Source organism: Pelodiscus sinensis, chromosome 10 (assembly GCF_049634645.1).
Source record: "Pelodiscus sinensis isolate JC-2024 chromosome 10, ASM4963464v1, whole genome shotgun sequence".
Lineage (NCBI taxonomy): Eukaryota > Metazoa > Chordata > Testudines > Trionychidae > Pelodiscus > Pelodiscus sinensis.
This window is the reverse complement of record NC_134720.1, coordinates 13794968-13806761: the sequence shown is the minus strand read 5'-3', so window position 1 is coordinate 13806761 and position 11794 is coordinate 13794968. Positions and strand designations below refer to the sequence as shown.

At 42.3% G+C, this 11794-nt stretch overlaps 1 protein-coding gene across 5 annotated transcripts in view; it reads right to left on the bottom strand.

Moving 5' to 3' along the window:
* Window positions 1-3139: 3139 nt before the first annotated feature.
* PXYLP1 (2-phosphoxylose phosphatase 1) overlaps window positions 3140-11794 on the bottom strand; it is a 99253-nt gene continuing 90598 nt past the window's right edge. For all 5 annotated transcript variants that reach the window (XM_075937534.1, XM_075937535.1, XM_075937533.1 and 2 more), the window contains 2 exons: window positions 8350-8489; window positions 3140-5496 (listed from right to left, as the gene is read on the bottom strand). In XM_075937534.1, coding sequence (XP_075793649.1) covers window positions 4565-5496; window positions 8350-8489 — 1072 coding nt within the window. In that variant the 3' untranslated portion in view covers window positions 3140-4564. The remainder of the gene's footprint in view (window positions 5497-8349; window positions 8490-11794) is intronic.

The following is an 11794-nucleotide window of genomic DNA, read 5'->3' as shown; positions in this document are numbered from 1 at the left end:
CAGGCGGGCGCCCGCCTTTTGCGCCCCCGGGCACGCTCCCGGGAGCCGCCAGGCTGGTTGTGGGGAGCAGTGGAGGGCTGGGAGCCCTCGGATGGCTGGCTCATACTGTGGCAGGTGCAGGCTGTGCAGGCACGGGTGCTTGCAGCCTTGCAACTGGCACAAAGTGAGTAGCCAGCCCGTGGCCCTTTAAGGGCTCCGGGGCCGGGAGGGGGGCAATAGAGTTTCCCTGGTGTAGGCCAGAGTGGCCACCAGGGAAACCTGGGAAGCCTTAGCCTCCCACTAGTTCGAACTAAAGGGCTACACAGCCCTTAGTTCGAACTAGCTAGTTCGAACTAGGCGTTAGTCCTCGTAAAATGAGGTTTACCTAGTTCGAACTAAGCGCTCCGTTAGTTCGAATTAAGTTCGAACTAACGGAGCGCTAGTGTAGCGCCTAGGAAAGTTAGTTCGAACTAACGGACGTTAGTTCGAACTAACTTTCTAGTGTAGACATACCCTAAGCGACTAGTCAACTATCCAATAAGCAAAAGCGTATCAGATAGTCGACTAGACCCTCAACTAGTCACTTCCCCCCTCTTTGCTGCCTCTATCGGTTCTCCCCAGCACTGTCTCTGTGGGGGGGAAAGGGAGGCAGGGGGTAAGCAGGGACTGGGCATGAGCCGGGAGCTCACACCCAGTCCCAGATGCTGAACCTCTGCTTTTAAAATACATTAAGAACCCGCCTGCTCTTAATGCATTTTAAGAGGCTGGTGTGCAGCGGGTTTAGCTCCCGAGGTGGGAGCTAATCCTGCTGCGACTTCTCTGCTTGTTGACTAATCGATACAAAATCCATTGACTAGTCGATTAGTTGATTAAACTAAATTTAACATCCCAAGTGACCAGACAGGGCAAAGGGTTCAATACTGCTAGAAGGTGCATATGTGCTTAAGGCACCTAGGAGCACCCATCTCACAAATAAAAGTGTACAGAGGTCCTGTGATGAACAGCACTTACTGGTGGTACTGCATAATGGGTTGGTAGCATCCTGTCTGCAGCATCCTCTGCCAATAGTCCCTCTGGCACTGTGGCGGTCTCCTTTCTAGCAGAATGTCACTCGGTCCTCCAGACATTGCCAATGGAGTCATCCTCCTTCCAAGGGGTTAACAGACTCGCATAAAATATGTATCTAATGTTCCCCACAAAAGAAAAAGTCTTCAGCTTACATCCAAAACTCTGGGCTGCATGCCCTTGCCTCGGGGTTTACAACAGGGCTGGGGCAAGAGTCTGCCAGCAGGCTCGATCTGGCCCACCAAACTACCAGATCTTGCCCATGGCCGCCTTGCCAGAGCCTTTAGCCAGAGAACAGCTCACACTTTGAAAAGCCAGCTGTTCTACATTCCAGATGGCTGAGGAGGGAGACTTCTCATGCTGTTCCTGCCCCCCAGCAAAATCTCTTAGCTTCCATTGGCCAATCTCTCTATTTCCGGCCAATAGGAGCTGAGAATTTTTGCTGGGAGCAGGGGTAGTGTAGGAAGCCTTCTCTCTTCCATTTCGAACCCCTATCTCTTCCCATCCACGTCCCCCTCCCTCTCATGCCTGGAGTGGAGCCACGTGAAATGGCCTGCAGCAGACAGTCTGCCTCAGGTTTCTGCTGGCAAGGACCTCTCAGACAGAGCCTGCCTCCCTTCCCCAACCTTCTGCCCCCCCTTCACATACCCAAACCCTCTGTCCCCTTCTGCACCCATACCCCCTCCCAGATCCAGCACCCCAATCTCTGGCCCCAGATCACAATCCCCTCCTACTCTAGGTCACATCTTAAAATTCTGCAACCCATTCCCCTGCCCTAGGTCACAACCGCCTGTTTCATCCCAACTCCCTCCCAGGCCCCATTCTCCCTCCTGTACCCCAATCCCTTAACCCAAGCTCCCTTCTGCACCCAACCTCCATCCCAGACCCCAGAATTTCTTCATGAATATTCTGGAAGAGTGCAGCTCTCAACCACTTTCCAAAATCTTGATGTGGCCCCTCCATCAAAAAATAATTGCCCACCCAGATTTACAATGTCTCTAACCTCCTGGGAAAAGGGGTGTACCCTTTGCAGGTCAGGGAGCTTGGAAGGGAGCTTGGGCCCTCCCTCTCCACTGGGCTCTAGCCCAAGACCCTAGGAGCTATATCCAACACCGAGGAGTGCTTCAGGACTGTCTCTTTGGGCCACTCTCTACTACTTATCCTCCCAATCATGAGTGCAGTCAAAAGCCATTCTCTCCTTTCCCCAGTCCTATTGAAAGACTAATCCCACTGGTAGGGGCTGTGGCAGCTTTGCTTGCTGTCCCTTTCCACTGTGGGACTCCAGCTGTGCCCTTACTTAGAAGTACTTTTTTTAAAGTACTTCCTCTAGTTGCAGCAAGCTCTGCATATGTGGTGGAGAGGAGCCACTTGGGCTCAGAGCTTCTCCTTAGCTCCCTCCATCCCAATGTGGGGTATACATACAGTGTTCCCTATAAGCTGTGCACTTGTGCAACCATTACGGAGAGATTCAAATGCTGCCCAGCTGATTTGCAGAGTGCCAACAGCTAAGTCTTCTTTCTATTAATGGCGCACATTCACACATGCCTTGGTGCGCATAACAAAACTTATTCTGCACATGGAAAAGAGTCAAGGGAACATTGTTTATATACCCCATGATAGACCCTCAAACAGCAGCACTGTAGCAGCCCCAAGAATTTATTGCAGCAGCCCTTTGAAGAGTGACTTAGGGAATGCAATGCCTATTTTGGACAAGTTGTTCATTTGCAATAAGCTTTCAGAATAATGTTATTTTAAAGTGAGCTGAATCTCTCAACCTCACACTTTCTGTAATCTTTCCCCCCACCACCACAAGAACAGCTGAAATATGCCACATACACAGAGGAATAGGAACCTTTCCTGTGGTAACACAATCCTAATTCAAAATAAAAAAACCCTATATTTTAGACCTCTTCAAGAGATTATGTGGTTCATAGCCCCTACTCAGAAACAGTTTAAAGAGACAGAAAAAAATTAAATAATATGGTGACAGTGAAAATGATCAGTGCAGCAACCAACAGCTTCCAAGATAAATTTTGAACACTGGGCACAGTGAAGAAAAGCAAGAATGATATTGAATTCAAAGCACACACAAGTGTACAAATATTCTCCCAAAACTTTATTTATAGAAACATATTCAAATGCAGCATTTGAAAACAAGAGAGAGAGAGAAAGATGCTAATCAAGTTAGAGAGTCTCATGTTCAGTTACATTTCCTTTGATTACTAGCACCATTAAGTCACAAACCACAAACTAAATCAGAATTATTTCTAGACATGTAAAAAATTCTGCTATTATAAAATGTAATAATCTAGTAATGAAAATCTTTTCAAACATTTGTATTAAAAATTGGATCTGAATTAACTATGCAAAAGAGATGAAAGTAGTTTAAAAATGGAATTTTCTTAGCTACTATGGTGGCTCAAGGTAAATCATCCATAAAAGCTAGTTTGTTCTTAAGTCTGTTTAAACCTGATCAAGGGAAAGTGTCTTAAAAAATCAGCTTGTCACAGGCCTTTCCAAACCAAGCAGGTAAGTAAAATGTAGTGCACTAAACATACACATAACACAGTATGTACAAGACTGGTCTGATAAAATAACATCTTCCTAGATTATAAAAATACTAATCGGGCTACAAAATTTCTGAGCATTTAGTCAAGCCATCTTTCTACCTCACACAGCCACTACATCAGACTAAAACACATCGGTTTGTACCACAGCCGATGAATACAATTATGAATAGGAAAGATTCCAAAATGTTACCATTAGATTATCTGATTTACTGTTCTTATTTCCCTGTAACATTAGTATTTACTGTTGTGTCACTGTTTCTGGTGACAGTCACCGAACCTTAAACATTTCTGGATTGTTTTCAAACTATTTATGAAAGTGCTGAAAGAGCAATCCAAGAACAGAAGTTTATATCCATTCATCCAATATACTTACCTGATAGACAAGTTTTCAGAAGACTGTGTACAAAAAAGCATGCACACATTTGTGTATGCACAAATACACACACATGTATTTCTGCCAACTTGTCCCCTAACATTTCCCTGCTGGAAAAGAGAAGGATGCTTCGATCACAGGATTTCTTTAGCAAGACTGTAATACAGATGCTTGGAATTCATAAATACTTTTGATTAAGTATGCTCCTTATGTATTAAAACTATGTTGATATTATGGTGTTTATCCAAATAGACCCTGGAATACAAAGGAACCAAACGTATACTCTCACACTTTTTCAAGCAATGTCCAGTTTACAGTAGCCCACTTAATTTATCAATTAATTACTGATAATTTAGCAAGTGTGTTCATATGCATACTAAGAAAACTAGCAAATTACTTTCTACTTCAGAACATCTAGAATGTCTTTTGATGAAAATAAAACTGCTAAAATCAGTTTCAAGAAATAATTTGTACTGACATGTACAAGAGAATTTGAAAACCCAAAAGGCGAACTCCATTCCCTCCACCAATACAAACACACACACCTTATGACAATACACACATTAACACAATCCTTTTAAAATGATCTTCTGTGACATGCATCATAATAATTAGTGCTATTAAAAACTGAAAACATGTCCCTTTTGACAAAATGAACAAACTTTTCTAGAGGACACATGGGCTTGCTGGAATGCCTGTTATGCTCCCGGCAAAATGAGGTCTGGAATGTGACATCAAACCCATTATACAGGATGCGGATAAAGTGTTCTCTGGGTTTTTTCCCATCCTGCCACAACTCAAAGACTAATCTGGCTGCAAATCTTGGAAACCTGGCTTCTGTAATGCCTAAAGCACTGAGAACAGGTGACAAGGTGACATCATGAGCTGAATAAAGGACAAATAATTCTTCTTTTTTGCCTTCTGCAATGTGCTGCATCCGGTTAACAGTCTGATTAAGGAGGGGATGAACAGCCAGTAATGCATACCAGAAATAAAGTTTCTTTTCCTGTCTGTCTCTCTCATCCTCTAATTGGTGTGTCTTAATTACCTTAAAGTGATCAATGTCAATGCAGCCATTTTTAGTACAAGGGAAACTGACATTGTGGCAAAAATGGCACAACATAGAATCTATTGGGTTAGAAGCTCTTAACTGCCTAGTGGGAATGCCTACTATGTTTGCCATGTCCACATAAGTTCTCTCCAAAAAGCTGTTTTTCACCCTTAAGCTATACTGGCGGCGTTGCTCCTCTTCTAGGTAATGGTTTCTCATTGGGCAATCACAGCTTCCTGAACAAAAGATTGTGCTCCACTGATGTTTTATGTTAATTTTCTTCCAATCAAAATCTGGCAGGAAGGTATACAGAAGTGCTAGTCCACTTTGCAGGGTTCGACTTTTTCCTGTTGTCTCCAAGTAGAGATGCTTTGCTGTCCAGTCACTTGGGAGCAGTTTATGTTTCTTTATATAAATTTCCCGTAAGAGCTGTCCATTATGTAAGTGCTGCACAACACCTAGGAGAAATTAAAAAAATCCTGTTACTGAAATTCAGCTACAGATTATCGAAAATGTTTAGAACTTTGACATGTTAGGAAAATGACAACTAGCAGTTTTCTAACATGTGCACAAATTAAGTTACATTTATTTTGATTTTACCCAAGAATCAAACTTGACGTAAGCTTGGCTATTATTCAGGAAGATTTCACGAAGTACACAAATACCATTATATGTATTGTGACAGGGTCAGGTCAGAGGGTTACAAAAAAATGCTAGAAGGAAAGTAGGGCCCTGTTACCTGGGTAAACTGGCAGGGGCTGGCATAGAATGAGCAGGAACTTTCCAGAAGTAGTCTGGACAATCAGGCCAGTTAGCATACTTGGAGCTAATTAGGAGCTTTCCAGAGCAAAGGGAGTCAGGCTAATTAGACCACCTGGGGCCAAACAAGAGCCAGTTTAGACTGGTTTACAAGGGCTCTTCTTCTATCAGTTAGTTGGCATGTGAGGTGGAGGGAAGGTGCCAAAGTGCTGAGAGCGAGAGGAGTTTGGGTGAGAGCTGGAGCTCCAAGGCAGGAGGAGTGTGTTGGGAGAGCAGGTACCAGAGGAAAGATACTGGGAAGGGATCATTTGGGGAAGTGGCCCAGGAGAGTAGCTGCCAGACGAGGAGCAGACCAACCCTATCTGTTGCTGCTGCCTTAGGTCTCTGGGCCAGAACCCAAGTAGTGGGTTGGCCCGAGTTCCCCCCCAATCCTACCCATACCACTACAGAGTCTGTCCATGTAAAGGGAAACCAGGACTATAGAAGGGTGTCACCCCCCCTTTAATATGGACTAGCCTGTGATAAGTATGGGACAGTAGGCGGTGAACCCTACCTAAAAAAAAAAGAGGCCGTGAGGTGGGACACAGTGAGCCTCTGACGCTAAATGCTATTCACCAGAAGCACAAGACCCATGGGCACCGCCAGAGCTTTGCCACAGTATAAATGTACATATTTCTAAATCTGAAATGTGGGTTAGCTTGGTATACTCTTCAGTGTAGCTATTTATAATAAAACAGTTCTTTCATAAATAGCATTGGACAGAGAAATTTAAAATAACTGAACAGGAAAACCAGTCTGATGATCTATAAAAAATGCTATGTGGTTTATATCACAACCCTAGAATGGTTTAGGGGAGTCTAATCCAGTGTGTGTAGAAAATCATGAACAGTGTGGAAAAATAGAATAAGGAAATGTTATTTATTCCTTCACTAACATAACACAAGAAGCTGACCCAATTCAATTTAAAGCCAGATTTAAAAGAAACAAATTTTTTTTTTCATAGTCAACCTGTGAAACTTTTTGCCAGGAGATGGTGGAAAAGCCCAAAGTATAAATTTTTGGGCTCCAAAAACGTGGTTCCAAAAACAACAAAATAAGTTGAAGGAGGATAGGGTCCATCAATGGCTACTAGCCAGACTGGGTAAGGATGGTGTCCCTAGCTTCTGTTTGCCGGAATCTGGGAATGGGCAACAGGGGATAGAGCATGATGATTGCCTCTTCTGTATATTCCTTCTGAAGCACCTGGCATAGCACCTGGCATTGGCCACTGTTGGAAGACAGGATACAGGGCTAGAAGGACTTTTGGTCTGACCCAGTAGTTCTTATATAGATCTGAAATGTATCTGCCCCTTGCTGTAACCCACTAGATCCCGTTCCCCTTCCAGAGCCCCAGGGTCCTGATGGGTCTCTCTCTTTCCATAAAAAAAACTTTAAAAACAACAAATGGTCTGGTAGCACTTTAAAAACTAACAAAACATCATGAGCTTTTGTGGGCTGTGCCCACAAAAGCTCATGATGCCATCTACATGTTCTGTTAGTCTATTAAGTGCTACCAGACTATTTTTTGTTTTAAATACAGTAAAAGGATTCCAGAGCACAGAGGTGTGGCCTAGTAGTGTGTTTTTAAAAGGCAAATTAAATACATATACTGAAGTAAGAAATTTAACAGCAGCAAAAACTCACAACCACATTTCAACATCTAGGTAGGTATGACAAGGTACAACAAGGTATGACAACTATGTTATGACATCTAGGTTTATAAATGGGGAATTTTGTATTATAAATGATTTGTTCATTTTGGAGGCACCTATTTGGACAGCAAATAAAAATAAATGTACAAAAATCAGATTGGAGCTTATATACAAGAGTGCTGTACACTGACCAGAATAGATGATTCATAAAAATTAGTGAACTTGAGTGCCTGAGTCCAACGTATTCTCATATAACAATGTGAACTATACACTTCACTCTATTGTAATAAAATATTGAGGACAATGTATTTGGGTGACCTATGCTGTAACACTATTTTACAAATAATATGGGACAACATGTAATGAGGAGTGAAGCAATGATAGAAACAATCCCAACTTGCTACCAATGAAAGCTACATACCACATCGCAAGGCCATCCTCTGTCTCACACATGTTATATTTGAGAGGCGAGAATATTTTAGAATCATTAAACCATCTACTGGAATTTCTTTTTAATTACGTCATCTGAAAAGCTTGGCTCCCTTCATATCAACTTAATTCAACTGTGCAGAACTCAGAGAGAGAGAAAAATAAACTCATATATTAAAAGCCTCTCATACCATCTAAAACAGCTTTTCCATTTCCATACATACAAGTCTCACAATTTGACATCTGCTGTCACAGGATCTCCCATCTCTACAGGGACTGGAAACAAACTTTGCTGGTGGAATAATTTTTTTAATATGGTTCTACCTAATACATACTAAATTCATGTCTAAATAGGACCCTAGAGCCCTGGAACCAGACTACGTTGTGTCGGAGACTAAGAAGAAGGTAAATAAACCTATTACAGGAACTTACCTGTCTGTGTGAGTTCTCCCATTTCACACAAAGAATGACTGGGATAACGAGGCAGGCTGCTGAGGGTACCATCCATTTGGGCTTCAGAGCCTTGAGACATATGCCTAACAAAAGCTTCAAGCTGAGGGTGAGATGGCTTCCTGAAGAGGTAAATGAAAAGATGAACACTCCCATAAGTGCATGCAAAAATAGCTCAGAAAAATGAAGCATTTTAATTATGTCAACTCATAATTTTATGATACGGGGGTATTTCCTATTGAGAAACCATCTGCTATTGCTCAGGGTTTACCTTTAAAAAAATCCAGCCACTTAGCTGAACACTTATATTAACGAATTGATGAGAACAAAATAATGTGCGTGAATGTCCAATGATAATATAAAGAAATGAATACAAGTTACCTTTTCCATATGATGTGGGGTGGCATTCTTCAGTTTAGTAACTTTTGTGGTTACTTGCACCAATATCATTATAAAAATATTGAGAACAATTCTGTGTGCACAGGGATTTTTTTTCCTCCACAAAGACTATTGAATTTCAACAGCATGGTCAGTAGCCACATGGCCTTAGCTTGTGATTTTTGTCAGGTCTGATAATCTAAACAGGGCTGATCAGGTCAGTATTTAGATGGGAGATCTTCAGGAAAATCTTAGGTGCTATAGTGCAGGAAGGACTCTGTTGGCAATGCAGTAATCATACATACTTTTCTGAGAGTCCATGTTACATTTCTACCCAGGTTTTTAAAAGGCACTGTGCCATTGCTGGCACTGTCTCTAAATGAGAAATACAAGCAACCTCCTAACTTCTTGCCATTAAAAACACTTTTTGTAAGAGTCAAAGAATTAACCTACATGACCTGTTCAAATTCACAGATAGTTATATTCCACCCACCTGCAAATTCATCTTCAGCTTGTGTCATGATTATGAGGGTTAGCCAGCAGCCTGGGAATTAAGGAGTTAACTACACATAACCAGGTGGAGTGTCCAGTAGGAACATAGGTGGGACTTTCAAACTGGGACAAAGTAATTTGGGAGTTTTCCTTTCTCCTTTTGTCTCTCTGGGAGAGTTCTCTGCAGCTACAGAGAGGGACAAGCATGTCTCTCTCTCTCCAAGACACCATTCTTCATTTTCTGTAAGTAGGGTAAAGTTTAGGTAGTTTCCTTAGGCTTTATTGTTTTAAGGGTTGGGTATGGGATCTGATATCTGGCAAAGTTTAAGAGATGTTTGGTTTTCTTTTTAACTAAGTTCTAGCCCATGGTGTAACTCCTCCATGAGTATATTTTGTTACCTTTCCATCTGATCCTTATGCTTGCAACAGGAATATTGTTGTAATAATAAAAGTTTTCTCTTTTCTTTTTATTAACCTGGCAGTGGTTACTTGTGTGTCCTGATTTTTATAATAGGGGTGAGATTTCCCAAATGATCTTTCCCCTAATCTTGTTATTAATATTTGGGTGGTGGCAGCGGAAGTTTTATTCCCAAAATCGAGGTTTTTAAGATTTTTGGGGAAGTTTTATACCAAAGCCTGGTAGCTAAGACTTTGGGGTACACTTGCTGGCCCCCACTTCTGCATTTATCATACCAGAGTGGGGAAGGAGCCATGACAGCTTGTACCAAACAGTATAGTGTGAGTGTAGACCACCTTGCAAGACAGCTGTCCAAAACTGTCCTTATATATACACATTACATGACCTTAAAGTTATATTTATTTTAAAAAGGTTGTACGTCCCTCAACTGGGACTCTGTGGTCCAGACCACTGATGTTCCTGGACCACAGAGCCCATGTACAGGGAGGTTGGACTATGAGACAGGAGTGGCAGAGGGTTGGCAATTCAGCCAGGAGTCCCATTTAGGGGGAGAGAGGAGAACAGCAGGGAGTTCCGGCACCTGCGGCTGGACAATAGCAAAGGACTGGCAACAACAGCCGCAAAGCTCCGGCTCTGGCCATGGAGCTCGGGAGCTGGCAGCGGCAGCAGCAAAGCTTCGGCCCCAGCAAAGTGGAGCTCGCGGGTAGAGGCGGCAATAGTTGCGGAGCTCCAGCCCTGGAAACACCTATGGAGCTCCAGCCTGGGCAACCATGGATGGGCAGGCAGCAGAGAGGCTGGGCTGGTGCCCTAGCATGGGCCATGTTGAGAAGGACCTCCCCTGGTCTGGCAAATCCCCTTGTTTGGGACGGGTCAGGTTCCAAGGATGCCCGATGAGGGCGGTAGAATCTGTAGTAGCACTCAAAAAGCATAGCTGATATTGGGACCCTCTGTGTCAGGCAAGATACAGAAACGTAAGAAGAAATGGATCCTAGCACTCCTGAGTTGACCATTATGGAGAAGGCCAAGGCAAAAAGAGCAGTGTCATAGGAAGATTGAGAGGTAATATTCACAAAATAGTCAGTATTTCACCCAGGCAGTCAAACAGCCAAGGAACATCAAATATTCCTATAATGTCTCTCTAATCTCTGTCTAACAGAAGAATACGTGAGAGAAAGTTAGTTCATATAAATTGTCAGTGATAGTAGCAATATCTAAATTCTATATTCACAATTTAATAGAGTCATGAAAACTCCCTTTTTATGATCAAATATCACTGCAAAGATACCCTGACTTACATGCATATACTATGTATTTCATTACTAATACAATCTTGCACTTCCAAGCTTTTCATAGTGCTTTACTAACTTTATTGAAACAGTCATCAATTTCCCATTGAGACTGCTATTTTCATTTTACAGGTAGAAAAACCAAGCCACACAAAGCTTATGTGAGTTGCCCCTAGACATGCAGTCATAACATGGACAAGGATCAATATTTAAACATTATGCCAACCAATAATATTTTAGTACATAATATTAGCAGGTTTAAAAAACAAACAAAATGAAGCATTTCTTCATGCAATACACTGTCAACGTGTGGAACCGCTTGCCAGAGGATGTTGTGAAGACCAGGACTTCAACAGGATTCAGAAAATAACTCAATGAATTCATGGAAGTTAGGTCCATCAATGGCTATTAGCCAGGATGGGCAGGAATGGTGTTTCTAACCTCTGTCAGAAGCTGGGAATGGGTGACAGGGGCTGGATCACTTGTTCCACATGTTCTCTGGGGCACCTGGCATTGGCCACTGTCAGAAGACAGGGTAGCAGGCTAGATGGACTTTTGGTCTGACCCAGTTTGACCGTTCTTATATTTTTATCTCCTCAATACGTATGACTTTTCACCATCAATATAAGATATAGCTATCCATTTCTTAATATTGGTTAGAAACAATTCAACTGGCATGTTGTTTTAAAAATCTCACTGGGCTTTAAAACAGAACAGAACTTTACAAAGAAATTATTAAAGGGTTTCTAAGATCAAACCTAATAGGAACACGTCTGCAAACATTGTTTTTCTCTAAAAGTTTTCTGAACCACTAGAGGGTGCCACAACACCATTTAAAAAAGAGCATTCTGAA